Raw genomic sequence first — 18,599 nt, forward strand, 5'->3', positions numbered from 1 at the left:
CCACGCGCATCAGCCCCGCTGATTCGCGGCCCCGAGCGTGCGTCCCGCTGGTCTTGCTTCCGGAGCGAGCTCAACAAAAGCTCCCCACCGCCAGTAAGTGTGGGACGGCTTCTCTGAGGAACAGGCCAGGACACCTCACTGACGGGGGGCTCCTCAGACAGGCTCCCCGACGTCAAACAAAATGACTACCAGGTTCTGGCCCAGACAGTGTGTTGCGGGTGGGGGAGAGGGAAGGTAGGAGAAAGCTAGAGCCAGACTGTTCCAAGTGCTGGGCAACCCTTGTCGAAAAACCCGTTTCCCTGTGCTCAGTGCAGTGACAAAGCAAAGGACTCCAGTGAAGTCCTGAATCCACCGGGCTGTTTCTGTTTCCATGTTTTCTGAGTAGGCCCCTGATTTCTGAGATGGTGGACACTTAGAAATTACTCGAACGCATTTTCCATGAGTAGTTTTTACATAAAAGAAACATTAGAACACTTGACTTAGAGACCTCAAAGCCCGATAGGGCCTGGCCTCTGTCACAGAACCGTCCCCTTCTCCCTCAGCGTGCACCTGTTCCGGAAGCCAGGCAAACTGGCGCCCTGCCCTCAAAGGGCCGGCGGTCCCGCTCGCTGGGTTCTCACGCAGAAGACGTACCACGGGAGGAGGCCCTCCTGGAACGATCCAGGGAGACGGCGGCAGCACCTCCGCCTGCCTGCTGCCAGGGGACACGGAGGTCAGAGACCGCAAAGTGCCGCCTGGCAGAGACCTCGGGGGATGGGAAGACGGCCTCGGGAGAAGGCGTGCATTTCCGTGAGAAGACAGATGGAAGGAGGACCGTGTGCCACGAATATTAATGTGCCGGAAGCCCCGAGACCAAAATGAGCAAACCCGCCTGACTTCCCGTCTCATGTGTCTAAGAAAAGCACGGCTCTCTCGTCCACAGGGACCCGGATGCCGTCCCCGCACTTCACTCGGGGACGACAGCTCCCTGCCTGACAGAGGATCGGGGGAGAGATGAAGCCGGTGATCCGGCACCAAAGTCCAGAGGTGCTTAGAGAAAGGCGCTCCGTGTGAATGTGGGGGCTGGGACCCAACAGAGGTACTTCTGAGAGCTACCAGGCAGGCGCCAGACCAGAGCCTCGCCAGGACGGCTCCAGCCTAGGCAAGAATTTTCTAGAAAAACCTATATGAAAGGAAGAAGAAACAGGCGGGAAGAAAGGCCTGTGACTGGGACGCCCACCGGTTCTGTACCCAGGCTTTTCCAGCTGCGGCTCCGCCCATCACGGCACTCGGGGGGGAAGCCGCAAACACACGCCGCCACGGAAGTCACTGCCTGTGACCAAAGGGGACATGCTCCATCGAGACCTAGGAATCCACGGCGACAAGGCTTCAGCACAGGTCAGAGGAAGCGGACAGTGAGTTACCCAAGGGGCCAGTGAGGCACTGCAGGCTTCACAGCCCTTCCGGCACTTACCTTCGGGGTCCAGAATGACTCAACTCCACGCTCCCCGTCGCTCTGTAGGCCCCTCCTCCCCTTCCTCCCCAGAGAGCGAGCCGCGCTCTCCCCACCCTGCAGACAAGGCGGCCGGCACGGGCCGGGCAGCCCCGACACTCACTCGACGTGATGTATTCCGGAGCCTTCCCAGGGCTCAGGGGCACGGCCTCCTCGTAATAAGCTTCCGGGAGAGAGGACGTCGGGAGAGGTGGCGGCCCGCCGTCGGGTGGCTGAGGAGAAGAAGCGGAGACACCAGAGATCAGAACTGTCGCTAGAAAATTCTGTAGTGTGCATTAGCAGGTGTTGCCCAGCACTCCCCCCTTTCCTTGCAAAGTCCGTGGTAAAAAAGAACACCGTCCCACAAAAGGGGTTCTGAGTTCAGGCCCTGCCGGGGTCCCTATTGCTTCCCTGCCACGTCCACCCCGGCCCGGCCCTGGCCGTACCCCACAGGCTCCACGCCAGGTCGCCAGTGGCCAGCAGCCGTTCGCACCCGGCACAGCCTGCTTCCGGGGCAGGGGCGGACTCGCAGCCCTCTCTCGGACCCTCCCCAGAGCCGAGAGGGGGGCTCCCCTCCCCGTCCCCCACAGCACTGACCCTCCTGAGTCCCCAGGGCTCCGGGGCGCGGGAACCGTCCAGATCCGCCGCGAGGCAGTAGGTAGGCAGTGGCTGGACAGGCGAACGTGGCCGGCCCACACTCCCACCACGCCCCTCCCGTGGCCATGGACGCTTTTAAAGAATTATAAAAGAAAGTCGCCTACGAGCTGCTCTCTGAGAGAAACTTCTGTCGAGAAGGAGTCTGCTTGTGGCGGAAACCAATCCCGCCGCAGTTTCTGGTCAGACTCTGGGGCTGAGGCACCCTGGTTCTGAGGCCATACCTTCCGAACACGCGAGAGCCGGCGGGGACTGAGGCCGCCTTCTTCCCTCGCACGTGCCCGAGGAGGAGCACGTCCTCACCTCGCTCTGCACGGACACCCGGGAGTTTGTCGCTTCCCTCACTCGCTGGTCCTCACGCCGGCAGACGGCGGGGAGGGGAGGGCAAGGAAAGCCAGCATTTGCCAAAACCTGCTACCCGCCCGGAGCCGTGCCGGGAGCCTGTGCATCGGCCATGGGTGGCTCAGTCAGCCGCCTCCGGAGGCCTCCGCAGCAGACGTTACCTTAACTCACGCATCCCAGACACGGAGCGTGAGGCCGGGAGTCTAAACGGCCTCCCTGAAATCGAGCTGGGCTTTTTCCGACACCAGGCCTGTCCACTGAAGACCTTTTTGTATTCCCATCCTCTCTCTCCCTCTTGTGACTGGTTCACACGACCTACATCCAGCACATTAGAAAGATGTCACCGAGAATGGAACAGAACAGTGGCCCAGACGGACGATCCACCAAGTTAAGTGTCCAAGCACAACACGTTTCGAAGAAATCTTAAGGGTTTATACTAACTCTCTAGAATGTGAGACTCCACCACGGAAAGTGCAACTCAGCACCGGATCCAAGAAGTCCTTTGTGAATGACTAATCCCCCACCGTGCATCCAACCCACTCCTTCCTCTCGCCAGACGAAGGGTAATTTTCACAATTTTCCTCCATCTGCTTGAGGCCCGTTATCTGCCCTCCGCCCCGGGCCTGCGCCCCGGACTACACAACCCCCGTCTCCTCGCCCGCCTCCCACCGGGCTGCCTTCCCGACTGTCGTCATTCTGTGGTCGTCCGCTGGACGGCACCCAGCTCCTTCCTATCCTCCCGAAAAGGCAGTGCTTAAAACGGAACCCGCTACACCATGCTCTGCCCCAGGCCAGGTCTGAACAGGAGCCCGTGCCCGAGTTAAAATCCCTGCTTGTTACTCGTGGAAAAGATCTGCCTGCCTCACTGTGTGTCTTTATTCATGAAACAGAGAGGGTTTCAACTTCCTCTTGGAAGTTGGAACAGGCCAATTATTCATGGCCTGGGAGAGCGTTACGAACAGCTGACTCAAACAGACGTTTAGAAGGAGCACAGACCCCGTTCCTACAGCCGCAAGCTACTCTAAGCCGCACAGGGTGAGGGGCTCCCCTCCCAGCTGACGGGCTCCCGCAACTGACACGCAGCCGCTGCTGCTGGTCGCGGGTTTGGCACAGCTTCTCAGCAGGTGTGCCCTCAAGTCCCATAACTCCACGTCTTGTTTCTGTTAATTTTTTTAAATGTTTTATTTATTTTTGACAGAGAGAGAGAGAGAGAGAGAGAGAGAGAGAGAGCGCATGAGCGGGGGAGGGGTAGAGAGACAGGGAGACACAGAATCCCAAACAGGCTCCAGGCTCCGAGCTGTCAGCACAGAGCCCGACGCGGGGCTCGAACTCATAAACTGTGAGATTGTGTCCTGAGCAGAAGTCGGACACTCAACAGACTGAGCCACGCAGGCGTCCCCCCGTCCTCATAATTCCACTTCTGGAAACACATGGCGAGAGGGCCACCAGTCATGAGAGCAAAAATGTGTAAAGATGTTCAATAAAAGTTTAGTTAGCAAAATCTAAAAACAATCTCAAAGTTCACCAAGAGAAGAACGCTTAGGTGTGCCAACCCACTCACGTGCAGACGTCAGAAAGGTCAGCACGCGCCTGCTACAGTCACTTTCTTGGCAAACCTTCCCTGGACTCTGTTCGGTGGGAGAAAGCCGGCACGCCGGAGCCCTTCGTGGAAAATGTGTGTATTTAGGCTTACACACATACACAGACGGGAGGTCATTCACCAACGTGTTAACAAGCATTTGCATATCTGTGTAGCTTGGCTCGTCCATGTAATATTTACCATTTCTAAAATCAGTAAAAAATTAAGCTACCTTGGCTTCGAAGAAATACCCCTCAAAAACATCATTCTTACGGGGGAACACCCTCTCTCTCCCCAAAGGGCCTACACTCCACTCCCAAATACTCCTTATCCTGGAAATTCTGGGTTTCAGTCAGAGAAACCACGGCTTGTTAAGTAACAGCAAGTGTGGGAAAGGCTAAACAGAGGGACCCGAGCTGTTAGTATTGTTGCTTTCAGAGGAGAAGCTTCTTTCTGAGCCTTTTCAATAGTAAGAGTTCACTGAAATCACCATTACCAGGAATTTTTAGAGGGTGGCTGGGAGCCTGGGTGGCTCAGTGGGTTAAGTGTCAGACTCTTGATTTTGGCTCAGATCATGATCTCACGGTTCGTGAGATCAAGACCCTGGTCAGGCTCTGTGCTAACAGTGCACAGCTTGCTTGGGATTCTCTCTCCCTCTCCCCCCCCCCGCCCCTCCCCCACTCACACACTATCTCAAAGTGAATTTTTCTAAGTACAGGAATTTTTCTAAGTACAAAACACAGAAGGCAGATTTCCAAAAGGGCTCATGGAAAACCAGAGAAGGCAAGGGGAAGGAAACAGGAATCTAGCACAAAGAGGACGAAGGCCAATTCGTTGGCACGGACCGCGTGTGGGGCCAGCGCCGTCCTGGGGCCGCGTCACCTCCCCGCAGCTCTGGGCCCCGCTGTCCTCACTTGTAAACAAGGGCGCCTGTGACGTCCACCCCAGCTCTCGGGCTCATTCCAGCGTTCCTGTAAAGCTGCAGGTCAGCAGGCCATAACACCAGCTTGACCGGTCTGGAGAGTCCCGGGAGAGTTGAGCTTGGGGCCTCATTTTGTGGTAATGACACTAGTCCCTGGCCAGGGCGGCCTCTGAGGTGCACCTTCTAACGGCGACACCAATCGCCAGCGTGACGCCAACCTAGACCGTGCACGTTGCCCTCGATACAGAAGACAACCAGTCTGCACACGGAGCCTGGCCGCTGTCCTGCCCCCGCCCCCCGCGTCTCCTGCGCTGGCCCCACAAACCACCCCCACAGCCTCTGCAGAGACTTGGGGAGACACGCGAGAGACTGTCCTCCTGGAGGGATGACTGACCCCTGGTTGCTTGGCCGCGCCCCAGACATGAACGGACCGGCACCGCATCAGTCACTAGACATCGTCAGATCCACAGAAACATTTCTCCCTCGAATTAATACTTCAGAGAAAGTTACTCCGTAGCTTAGGAACTCTCTCCTGCCTTAAGGTAAGCTTCTCTTCCGAGGCGTCCGTGTCTTATTGGAGGAACCCGCACCTACGGCTGGACAGAAATCCAATCTACAGGCTTGCTTGGCTCTCCGCATCGGCCATAATCCAATTCCTCTCTTTCTGGAAGGAAAAGCCCATTAGCATCTGCCTTTGCTAATTTAAGGAGAAGCCTTCAGGGACCTATTTTCCCATTGATAATAATAAATATCATGTTTATATAACTGTATAGTAGAAGCGTAATTATCATCGTTATTATGACCCTTTTGGCAATCAAACAATGGTACCTGCCATTTACTGCTGGCCTACCGCACGCCAGACATTGTTCTGGGTACTTTATATGTGTTTTCTCCGGTTCAGAAATTAACACTGAGATGCTGGTATTTTGATGATGATTTTACTTAATGAGGAAACTGAGGCCAGGAGGGGGAAGGCCCCCACACGGAGGTCACACACACGCGGAGCTCACTGGTGGAGGAACTGGAGGCCGGCTGGAGAGGCCCGGGGCTGAGCTGGAGGCCGGGGACCGGAACGCAATACACTTCCGTGCCTCGACCTTATCCCACTGCACCTGCTGCCATGCCCGCCACAGGAAGGAGCCTACCAGTCCGCTGAGGCGCTGGGTCCAGGGTCATTCCCATCGTCTCCTCACAGAGGCGGCCATTCCACCTGCCCAGCGCCCTTCGGGGCTCCCTGTCTGTCACGCTGCTCCCCACCACCTTCCCTGCTGCCCCAACCCATCTCTCGGGCCTCTGCGGCAGAAACAATAAGCTAAGAGCCCTGATTCTAGCCAAGAGTCTGAAATCACCTGGAATCACTTTTTTAAGTTTGTTTGGCGGGGGGGGGGGGGGGGGGGTGGAGTAGAGAGAGAGAGAGAGAGAGAGAGAGAGAGAGAGAGAGAGAATCCCAAGAAGGCTCTGACCTGAGCTAGAATCAAGAGTCGGACACGTAACTAACTGAGCCGCCCAGGGGCCCCTGGAATCACTTTTCTGACTCGAATTCTATACATACGTCGGGCATCCAGATTGTTTTTCTGGTTGGTGTGACTAAAATCCATCAAGAGTAACATAACGTGAAATAAGAACATCAGAGTTCAGGGTCGAGGTCTGTTACATATCAGCAAGAGCCTTTTCTAGCTGACACAGCGTTTGGAAAGCACGGCAGGGCACCCACTCGCGAGCGCAAACCTCCTTCGGGCAGCACGGCTTCGTGGCAAAGCTGTCCGCGCTGCTGAGCTAGCCTGAGGACTGGCGTGGAGTGACCATCGATGGTAACAGAATTTTACAGTCTAAGCAGCCAAAGGGGTTCGGCCCTAACAGCAAGCATTTTGAGTAAGTACTCCTCCTGGCAAAAGGCAAGTTTTCGCGCAGGTCACACCCTGCAGATTCGCATTCCGCTTAGCACGTGCGTAAACAGTGGGACCATATTCACACTGTTCAGTTTCCTGTGGCTTCATTCACGCGTGGCAAAGAGTGGAAGCCCTGCGGGGCCGTGTCCTCTTCCCCCTCCTCCACCAGCGGGAAGGCATCCGCAGGGAAGGCCAAACGGTCCGTCGGGAGTATAAACAGGATACGTATCTGGAGTGCGGCCACACGTTAAATTTTTAAAAGATGCCACAGGAATTACACAGGAGACTGAACTCCTCAGGAAGACAAGGGGGGGAGAAGAAGAAGAACAAATGATTCATGTTCACCAAGGGGATCACATCTGATTTCACCAGGAAATAAATGGTTTTCTTGTTTTAAGTCTTGGGCTTTGGTCTCAACTGTGCAACTGGAAAAATACTTAACTTTGTCAGAGAACCTCAAGGAGCCTCGTAATCTCATCTGTCGGACAAAATTGCCGTGAAAGTGCTTCGGGAAGCACGGGTGCAAGGGCGGAGGGGATGCTGGGACCACAATTGACAGTTCCACAGAGCCGGAAAGCAGAGCGGTGGGTGCCGGGGGGGGGGGGGGGGGGGGGGGGGGGCTGGCTTCCTGGGGACAGAGTTTCAGCTGGGGAGGAGGGACAAGTTCCGGGGACGGAGGGTGGCAGGGCGGGGGGGGGGGGGGGGGGACCTCCCCAACACTGTGAATGCACTTGACGCACCGAACTGGACACCTAACGATGGTTAAAATGGTGGAGCTTAGGTCATGAATATGTTAACACCGCTCCAAAAGGTCTTCATTATTATCTGCTGACATAATAAGCGATCACCATTTATGAACTCTGGCCCTAAAATATCAAAGAACTCAGTGGCTCTCTCACACCCCATCCAAACACCGTGTGGCGCTCGGCCAATGAATTACCAAATGAAAACATTTCTAAATGCCTCGACTGGGCAGCACACCGATGACAGCTCTCCTCGCTCAGCCGTGAAGACCTGAGAGTCCCCGGGTTTGGGCTCAGCGCCGTTCCGCGACGAGGGGGAGGAAGGAGTCACCCGCCGACGGCACCCGGCCCCCCGTGAAACGGCCCCGTGAGCACAGGTGCCAGCCGGCAGCCGTGTCCGCGTGGACGTGTCCACCGTCACAAGTGCCCTGCGCCCTGGCCACACATGGAGCACATCGGCGTGACAGCTGCGCACTGTGGTGCGAAACCACACGGACCTCTGTGGAAAAGCACAGCTCTTCCCAGAAGGCTTTTATCAAACAAACCATTCCTTCGGCCCATTCTAGTCTCCGTCGGAGAGCAAGGGGGTGCGACCAATCGCCCCACGCTTGCGATTTCGAGGCCTTGGGAGAAGTTCCGAGCGTCCACACTGTTGCGAGCACTTCTGAAGCCTGATGGCCACACTGAAGGACCCCAGGTCACACGGGACGCCCTCGGCTGCCACCACATTTCCTCCCAGGACGGAGCAGGCACACTCAGATGTTCCTTCGGTGCATGGGCGCATTGTCAATGCTAACAAGACTTAGGGACGCGCTCCCCGACCCTGAGAAGCCACCGGCCTCTTCTGCGCGGCACGCGGCACAAAAAGAAGCACAGAAACAAACCGTCTCCACAAAGTGCAGACTTCGCTTGCTTAGAAGAGTGTGGAAAGGAGCCGCTGCTGTTCAATAAACCCTCACGGTCCCCTGGGGAGACGGAATGACGGGCGACGGTCGGTGGTAGTTGCATAAAGCCCTGCTGGGCACTGAAAGGGACTGCTGACCTTTTTAGGTCAAAGATAACTCATCTCTAACAGTTGTTCAGATGGAGAAGAGGACGTGGCTGGAGTATCACATATCTTGCCCTACGACACATTCTTCAGCCTTTCATGGGCGGCGTAGACGGGAACCCCCACAGGCGCCTCGGGACGAACTCCTACAGCGTGGCAGCCTCACGGGCAGGCCCCTGGCCAAGTCGCTCCCCGGCACACGGAGCCGCGTGCCAAGCTCCAGGCCACCCCGCCTTCCTTGGGGAGCCGTAGGCCGTGGCCCAGCGGCTGCCTGTCCTTTCCACCTCTGCCCCAGCACCTGCTAGTTCTGCTGAAAGTCAGCCTGCCACCAGCAAATGACCGACCGGCCAAAAGCCAGCTCACCAGGGGCAGACTGAATCCACTGAATGACAGACCGGCTTCCTTTTTGGATGATGAATTCACTGAAGCACCATCTGAAAAAGACAGTGGGGCCATCCTAACCCACCTCTACTCCCCTGACTTGCTGACGTGACAGGCTTTCTTCATTCCCTCTGGAAAGCGCCCTGATGGATGTCCGGAAAGTGCTCAACATTCATGGTCGACAGGCTCCTCTCCAGGGTGCCCCCTGCAAAGGGTCCCATCCACTGAGTTGTACGTGCACCAAGAGTCAGCCTCGTTCCTTAAGCACTTACACTCCTTACAGTAGTTATTGATGTTAACGTGATTAACTATTACTCAAATAAGCCAGTGAAATAATGAGTGCAAAAGGCGAGGTGATGCCTCTTTGAGATGATGCTCTTTAGAAAGCTTCAGTCAGGGGGCACCTGGCCAGCTCAGTCAGTGGAGTGTATAACTCTTGACCTCAGGGTTGTGAGTTAGAGCTCCACACTGGGTATAGAGATTACTGAAAGAAAGAAAGAAAGAAAGAAAGAAAGAAAGAAAGAAAGAAAGAAAATGAAAAAGAAAGAAAATGAAAGAGGAAGAAAGAAAGAAAGAAAAGAAAGAAAGAAAGAAAGAAAGAAAGAAAGAAAGAAAGAAAGAAAGAAAGAAAAGAAAGAAGGAAGGAAGGAAGGAAGGAAGGAAGGAAGGAAGGAAGGAAGGAATGAAAAGAAAATGAAAGAGAAAGAAAGAAAGAAAGAAAGAAAGAAAGAAAGAAAGAAAGAAAGAAAGAAAGAAAGAAAGAAAAGGAGGAAGAAAGAGGGAGGGAGAGAGGAAAAGAAAGGTTTGGTCAAGACAAACTACAAAGGAAGAAAAGAAAACCATTCGATCAAGGGAGGGCGTGTCGACTGGGAAAGAACAGCACAGCACTTGAAGCTGCACAGGCTCCAAACTCACGCCAGCTCACAAGTGTCTACATTTTGCTCCACTTTAAGGAAACAAAAACCGAGAATCACTAACTGCCACAGGTAGAGATGACGCAGAAAAGACTAGAAGAATGCAGGGCATAGCCCCTGGCCCCACATCACAATCCCAGGAGAATCGTAGCAAGGAACATCCTGGCTTAGAGGCTGCGGGAAAACCCCAGATACCCATGTTCTAGGCACCAGTAGGGAGAAATTGTCCATGGGTCAGACTCCTACTCAAAAGCTATTCGTTTAAATTTAATATATTTAGGGGTGCTTGCGTGGCTCAGTTGGTTAAATGTGTGACTTCAGCTCAGGTCATGATCTCACAGTTTGGGAGTTCAAGACCCGTGTCAGGCTCCGTGCTGGCAGCTAGCTCAGAGACTGGAGCTGCTTCGGATTCTGTGTCTCCCTCTGTCTCTGCCCCTTCCCCGCTCACACTCTGTCTCTCTCCCTCCCTCCCTCCCTCAAAAATAAATTTAGAAAAAACATTAAAAAAATAAAAATGTTTATTATGAGAGAGAGAGCACGAGCAACAGCAGGGGAGGGGCAGAGAGAGGTGGGGAGAGAATCCCAAGCAGGGATCTGCTGTCAGCGCAGAGCCCAAGGTGAGGTGGATCGCACAAACCGTGAGAACCCGACCTGAGCTGAAACCAAGAGTCAGACACTTAACCGACTGAGACCCCAGGCGCCCCCACCAACATTTTTGATTACCCTGCTACCACCAATAGGAGGGCTCCTCGTGCACCTTAGACCAGGACAGTCTGCAGCACTGCAGCCAAAGGCAGGGACAGAGCATAAGCTGGCACAGCGAGAAACAGGAGCGAGAGAGAGAGAGAGAGAGAGCGCACAAACGAGTGAATGAATAGCAAACTCCATCGGAGAAAAAACCCAGGGGAACGGATTGACTATTTGGTGGCCAAAATGGTAGAAAACGCTGGCTATTCAATGAGCAGGCTTTGTCTGCAACTGACACCGAAAGCGGCAATCTGTCTGGTCTGGACCAGCTCTCGGGTCTCAGTCCAGACCAGGTATGTGGCACTTTACGTGGCAGCCCAAGAGTCCACGACATTCACAGAAGCCTCCCACTCTCCGATCTGAACAGCAGCGATGAAATACAAGCCACAGTGTAGGGAGGGCCACGGGCTCAGACCAGGAAAGCGCACGTGAGCCGGAAGATAAGCCCCAGAAAGGAATGAACCGCTGACCTCCACCCTGTTCTGCTCTTTCAGACGAACAACGTGCATGAGGACAAATGCTTCTGGCCTACGGTTCCGCGTTACATCTAAAAACAGATGACAAGTCACAGTTTCTACAACAAACGGGATGAGTTTTAAAAAGGAAACGAATCATTAAAAAAGAAATTTATAAAGAGGAAGAAACACATCATGTTAAAATGATAAAACACGGTGCATAAAAGTCACATATTCCATACACTCTCGACCGCAAAAAGGCTAAGTGTGTAAAACGACAAGTAGGCAAGCTACACACAAGAGCCCCACGCGTGATGTAAACTTTCCTCGTGGCCGCAGAAATTGATGAAATCGACTTTACTGCTGTAACCCCGTGCACACGAGCCACTTACAGCACATCGGGATTCGGACCTGAGGCCTGTGGCCCCCCCACCCGGACGGCAAGGGCGGAGGAAGAAGGCGCCTCTCCCAGGAAGAAGGAAAAGTGGGTGACTTTTATTTACTTTTGGGGCTTTCCCCCCAGTTCTCTTCTGTGATCGTGTTGAAAACGCAGCACCGAAGGCCCCATGCGGACCTAGTGGATGAGAAGGTTCGTTTTCACAGGATCCCCAGGGATTCGGGGCCGTGAAAGTCTGGGAAGTACGGCTCTCTCCAGGAGCGGCAGGCCCTTGCGTGGGGCTTGGCACCTGCCAGGCACCTTCTCTAAGCACCGGAGATCTACCATTTCGGGACGAACTCACGGTTACCCTATCGGGCTTCCGGTTCCGGACACCACATTCTCTGCTCCGGGAGCCATGCCTGCCTCGGCTGTGCGGCCACACCCCAAAACAGTAGCGTTGAGAAAAGACTGGATTTGAATCCAAAGAACCTGCTACAATTTTTGCCTTTCCTGACTCTCGTGTGGTGTTGAACCAATCACATATATTCACTGACCTAAATTTCCTGGTCTGGAAATGGGTGTGCATCCCAGTCACATGGTCAGGTGCTATAGGGGTTCTCTAAGGTCAAGCCGTGAGGATTACATGAAATTATAAGTGGAAAAATACCGAGTGAGGTGTGTGATACGCAGGAGGGAGCCGACGGGTGCTAACGTCCTCTGTCCCCTCTAAAATGCTAACTGATGGGCGTCTAGTGGACACAGGCCACGACGCGGGGACCCAGGCGGAGACAGGCCCTGCTCTCCCACAGCCCTTGTTCTGAGGGTGAGATGGTGACGTGTCCCTGCTGAAAGCAAACATTAAAAAGAAAACCGTCGAGTAACCAAGTTTGCTCTGGTCCTGACAGCATGTCCAACGTTCCTAAGTGAGCACACGAGAACGCAGCAAGGCAGGAAGAGCTAAATGGCCTGTGAGAAGGTGCATGTGAGAGCACCCCAAGACGGCAAACGTGGCAAAAGACTTCCAAAACAAATTCTGGATGCATCCAATCCAATCCAATCCAATCCAATCCAATCCAACACACATTCCTGGGATGTGGATGTATTTTTTTGCCCCGGAAGAAGCATAACAATGAATATTAAAGTGTCAGACTAAGGTATTCAACTCCAGAACTCACCCAGATGGTCAGGTCCCTAGACTCTGCTGCCACTGTTGTGCCTGCTAAAGCCTCTGATTTTAATTAAAAAAAAAAAAAAAAATCTGACCTAAGAACAGATTTCCACGGACCTGGAGCTCCAGCCCTTGTTAAGGAAACACCAGCCTCCCAAGGGAAGCTACGTGAACAGCCTCCCGCTCACAGCCCTACAAACCACTCGAAGGAGAGAGCCTCTAGCAAGACGAGGCCTCCTTTCCCCCAGACCCAAGCCATTATCACCTGCCCGGGGCCCTGAGTAGCCCGGGGCCCGGGGGCTCTGCTGCTGCCCCGGGGGGACCCTTCACTCACCAGCCACGGCTGAGGGATCTCCGGCAAAGGCATCTGGGGAGGAGCCGGCAAGCTGTTGGGGGTCTCTTGCTTCTGAACATGGTCTTTCACTTCAAAACCTGTGAGCATCAACCAAAACCACAGAACTGAGTGGGGGGGGGGGGGCGCTAGCCGTTCTCACTCCCTCGGCCCCATCGTGAATGCTTTGCAAATATTTGTTTTCTCTAATCGTGTACAGCAATTTTGTCATTCTCCACTTTACAGGTGAGGAATCTACGGCTGTAAAAAAAGGGTTACGGAACTCACGGAGACATTAGCAGGTGCAAATGAGGGAGTGGCCACCAAAGCCAAGTTCTTCCCAAAGCCACCGGCCTCGCCAAGGTGAGGTGCTTTGCCTGAACTTCCCCTCAGGTCAGCGATTACCTGTGGACTCCGGGGGCAGGCGCTTCCCTGGGAATCAGCCCGTGTGTATTAGGTGCCCTCTTTTGTTCTCATTTTTTAACTTTTTTTTTTGGAGAGAGAGAGGGAGAGAGATATAGCATGAGTGGAAGACAGGGGCAGAGAGAGAGAGAGAGAGAGAGAGAGAGAGAGAGAGAGAGAGAGAATCCCAAGCAGGTTCCATGCTCAGTGCAGAGCCTGACATGGGGCTGGATCCCACGACCCTGGGATCATGAGCTGGGCCAAAATTAAGAGTCGGACGCTCAACCGACTGAGCCACCCCAGCACCCCTGTATTAGGTGCCCTCTTAAAGTCAGACACTGGGACAGACGAGCGTGGCGAGTGCCATGGCTGGTGTGAGCTCATGCTCTCAGTGGGTTCGTATTCAAGTTGGGAAGACAAGTTTACACACAAGTAACTCTTAGAAACAACGGTGAGCACCAGGTCAGCGAAGGCAGGAAGGTGGAGGGCATCGGGTTTCATATGGGCACGGGACTATCTATAGGCCAGGACCCACCTGGAAAGACCCACAAGCACAGCCACTCGACAAGCTTCACCTGCACTAGGCTGCATGTGCTATGCAGGGAGGAAAATGGACTGTGAAAAGCCAGAGCCCTGAGCGCCAGACGCTACGGTGGAGAATTCTGGCACGGAACTGGCAACAGTGAAAAGACAGAAAAAGAACGAATGGGAATATTCTACCACTGAAAATAATCAGCGGACAGGTTCAAGGCTAATTAAAGAGTGGAGGGGAGAACAAGACAGGTGGAAAGCTTCGGAAGCATGTACAGGGCACAGCATGAGAGACAGAGGGTCGGAACCCACCGGGCAGAAGGAGACAGGAAGGGGCATCGGGGAAAGCCAACAGCAGCTCCCAAGGCTGGAGGCCCACATGCGGTGGTGCGTCCAGACCGCCTGTCAGGAACAGCCGGGCAAAGGGAACACGCAGAGGGCGTGGGGTTGGAAAGCAGGGCCCCTTCCACCCATAAAAGCCACAGGAAAGGGACCCCTGGGTGGCTCGGTCGGTTGAGCGTCCAACTCTTGACTTCGGCTCAGGTCGCGATCTCACGGTTCGTGAGTTCGAGCCCCGCGTGGGGCTCTGTGCTGACAGTGTGGAACCTGCTTGGGATTCTCTCTCTCTCTCTCTCTCTCTCTCTCTCTCTCTCTCTCTCTCTCTCTCCCCCTCCCCAACTCACTCTCTCTCAAAACTGAATAAATATTAAAGGGAAAAAAAAGCAACAGGAGAAAATCACAGCCAGTGATGGCGGGTTTACCACATGTCAGACACTGTCTGGAGGTATTTTATGTCATCGCCTCTGACTCCCACGACATTCGTCTGAGGCGGATGCTCCCGATGAGGAGAGGAGTGTACAGAGAGGAAGTAAGTAGAGCGTGGTCACCGTCAGCTCCTCAAAGGCTTTGCCCTCCCACGCGGGGAGCCCGCCAGCACCGGGCACACAGGGAGGCCCTCGGGGACAGCGTGGTGAATCGATAGGTTCATATGTTAATGAACAAACGATCGTGTTTACATAGTGGTATTAAAGAAGGTTCAGAGGCAAAGCAGACACTGGAGGAAGAAAGAGCAGACACACCTTTGGATGACTGTATCCTCAGCAGGATGTCGGTAATCACCGCCTTTTTCTCCCTGACGGTTGACGTTAGGTACTCGTGGTCCAGGAGTTCAAGAAAGAGATGGAGTTCAACTATTAACTCTTCCATTGCTGCGAACAAAGGAGAGAGGAAGGACACCGTCAGACCCAGTGGTGTGCAAACGCCACAGGATAAATGTGTTTCATTTCAGCTGGACTGGGTACAGTGTTCCCATGTGCAAAGCAAGTTCGCCGAAGCCAGGCGGACGAAGATCCAGGCACCACCTTCTAGACAAACACGCTGCTTTGCCCGGCTTTGACGCGGCGAGTTTCGTCTCGGACAAGCTCCAGAGCCGTGCTGCCAACGGATGGAGCCGTGACCCAAAAGCCCGAAATCATGGGGTCAATTGCATATTAAATTTCAATGTTGAGAAGGAGCTGGCAGTTTGAAATGCCAAAGAGCTTTCAAATAACCACTAGGACGTGGTTTCAGAAACTCAACACTCAACTCTGCTTCCATCCCCAAGAAGGCCGTGAGCATGTCTGTGCAGTTACGAGAAAGATGCCGACGCCAAGAAGGACTTGGGTGCGGACTCCTTACCGTGTCTGTCCCTTATAGGATCAAGGCAGACTCAAGACCAGGCTACGTGGCTGAAGTCAGCAATTGACGTCTCATGGTGTGAACCTTTCAGGGACCCCAAAGCCCTTGTAGGGTGTGCAGGGGCTCCAACTATTTTTATAGTACTGAAGCTTGATTCTTCTTGTCCGGCATTAATGGTGCAAAGGCAAAGAGGCTTAAACTGCCACCCTCTTAGCACAAAGCAAAGCAGGGACGGCAAACTAAACTTGTGGCCACTGTATACCTCACCACACGCTGACAGTAAAAATTAAAATGTTACTTTAAGAGTGTTTTGGGGGGCAGCTGGGTGGCTCAGTTGGTGGAGTGTCTGACTCTGGATTTCTGCTCAGGTCATGATCTCAGTTTGTGACTTTGAGCCCCACATCAGGCTCTGTGCTCCGTCTCTCTCTGCCCCTCCCCTGCTCACACCTCTCTCAAAATCAAATAAACTTTAAAAGAAAAAGAGCTTTGATGGAGTGGTACGAATCATCCGCCCCAGGGGATGCACCTTTTTGGCATCCTGTACGATAAAATGGGAAGCAGGCAAGCAAGCAGCCCCTCCGCGCAGACTGACAGACAACAGGGGTCGGAGGGCAAGCACGCGTGCACTGTTTGAGGTGCCAGTCACACTAAGCTGCTTTGTCACGGGGCCCCAGGAAGCAATGATACACGAACTGCAAGGACACAGACTGAGTGTATGACTGACATCTTCCCAACAGGGAACAAAATGACCTAATCAGGCCAAGGTAAACAACGGCAGTGTCGGTTGCCAAGGGTAAAATTTGAGCTTCCAAATGGAAGAGTGAGAATTTCGAGCACTTGTACCCACCACCGTGAGCACGACAGCTTCTCAGCAGAGACTTTCCCGACCAGAACGGGAGTGACACTGACCAACAGGCCTTTCTGATACGGTACAGAGCAGCAGGTCAGCCTTTGGAAGAGCCACACAACCCAGTGAACCGTGACGTCACAAAATCACACACGGGCAAAGATCCATCTAACGTACAAAATAAGCTGAAATGTTCTAAAGTAACGGAGGATGAAGTGTTTGTTGTCTGATTCAGCTTCAGATTCCACATTGCAACTAACACACTAAGAAACTACCACTTGACAATTTTTGGTGTAGTATCAAAGAAGAATATTGACAGTTTCCTGAAAAGGCACTGAAGTACTCTGACCCTGGGTCTGTGTGAGCCAGATTCTCTTTATGTGCTCCCTCTAAAACAATGCTTCACAGCAATCTGAGTGCAGAAATAGCTACAAGAATCCAGTCATCTTTATCAAACCGGATACGGGAAATACTTGAAGGAATCTAAAACACGGCACTATCTCACAAATTAGCTTGTTTTGGTCAATGTGGTTACTTTTCATAGACATATATTATTTTTAAATGAATGAAGAAATTCCTTAAAAATCTGCCAGTTTTAAATTATAATGTGTACAGATAAGCCACACATCTTCAGTATTTATTTTGAAACCAAAAAGTCCTAAGCAAAAAGGTTTGAGAACCACTGGTCTATGGGATTCTTTCCAAGTCCACAACACTCTTCAGGACTAAAGATCCTAACTGAGGCCATGCTGTTGTAACTACAGAATCTCTCATAATTTTAGGTACGTGGATGAAGAAATGGCAAATGAGTCCAAAGTAGGCAAGGTGTATCCCTGGGCTGTTCACTTTTCCTAATTGAACGAGTTTCCCTCTATGAAATGGAGAGGATGGATTAAGTATTTACTTAGTCAAACACTGACTAAAGGTTTCATTAGTCAAACAATGTGTTGATGATTCTAAGTGGAAAACAATCTCATCTATACTTTAAAAATGGTGGGCTGCTAGTGTTGTTCATAGTTCAAAAGGTGGAAACAACCCACACGTCCACTGATGGCTGGACATGGCCTATACACGACGGAATATTCTTCAGCCTTGAGAAGGAGGGACATTATGACGCCTGTTACAATATGGATGAACGCAGAGGACCTCATGCTCAGTGAAATACACCAGTTACAAAAGGACACATACTGTGTGATTCCATGTATGTGAGGTACTTACAGTCATCAAAATCACGGCGACAGAACGTGGAGTGGTGTCTTCCGGGGCCCGGGAGGGAGAACACGAAGTTAGGGTTCAATGGGTGGTTTCAGCCCGGGATGATAAGTTACCATTTGGGAAGACGAAAAAGTTCTGGGGATGGAGAGTGGTGACAGCTGCCTGACAAAGGGAATGTGCTGAATGACACTAAATGTGCATTCAGAAAGAGTCAAAACGGCAAATTTTATGATATGTATATTTTACCACAATAAAAAAAAAAATCAACCTCGTCCAAAAATCGATGGGCTGCTATCAGCAAAAATGTTAAAAATGCTTATGGGTCTATGTTAAACTCACGATAGCCCCTTCTCGGCCTTCATTCATACATACTTTTTTAATCAAAAATGCCTCTCTTGCATGTAACCAAATTATATTCATCCTATAAGATTTCACGTAGGTCCCAGCATGAGTCATGAAAATGTATAAAGGGGGCCTCAGACTGCATCTGTCCTAAAGGCCCTGAGCTCTGTTACGGAGTTCCCACGCAGGACTCACACAGACCTCTCCGGGCTGTGAGTTTCCTGTGACCATGGGGGCGGGGCACCTCCTGGCTCACACTCCCCTGCTCAAGAGACCAGCGCCCTCTGGGAAGCCGTATCCATATCCCTGTCACCCTATGCAGCCTACAGCCACCTTCCACTCCCAGGATAACTTGCTGGGCCACCCTCAACCAAGCTGCACAGTCTGATTCTCCCTCCTTCCTGTGGAGTTTGCCTGGGACTAGGGACTCGTGGGCAGTTGGGATCTCTGCAGTGGAAGAAGACACATAGACACAGGAGCCATGTTTAAGCACATATGTGCCGGAGGGTGAAGCCAGTACCAGAGGAGGAAAGAATTCAGTTATCAGCACACCCTGGAATAC

General features: G+C 52.8%; 1 protein-coding gene across 8 annotated transcripts in view; it reads right to left on the reverse strand.

Moving 5' to 3' along the window:
* The window catches only part of AFAP1 (actin filament associated protein 1), a 149,519-nt gene that overhangs the window by 71,672 nt on the left and 59,248 nt on the right, over nt 1-18,599 (reverse strand). For all 8 annotated transcript variants that reach the window (XR_015250624.1, XM_086705533.1, XM_086705529.1 and 5 more), the window contains 3 exons: nt 15,036-15,164; nt 13,027-13,124; nt 1,596-1,704 (listed from right to left, as the gene is read on the reverse strand). Coding sequence is in view for 7 of the 8 variants with exons in the window: in XM_086705529.1 (XP_086561655.1) it covers nt 1,596-1,704; nt 13,027-13,124; nt 15,036-15,164 (336 nt within the window). In the remaining variant the exon portion in view is untranslated. The remainder of the gene's footprint in view (nt 1-1,595; nt 1,705-13,026; nt 13,125-15,035; nt 15,165-18,599) is intronic.

The sequence above is a fragment of the Puma concolor genome, chromosome B1, assembly GCF_028749965.1.
Source record: "Puma concolor isolate L17-30 chromosome B1, mPumCon1.1.hap2, whole genome shotgun sequence".
In the NCBI taxonomy this organism is placed as follows: domain Eukaryota; kingdom Metazoa; phylum Chordata; class Mammalia; order Carnivora; family Felidae; genus Puma; species Puma concolor.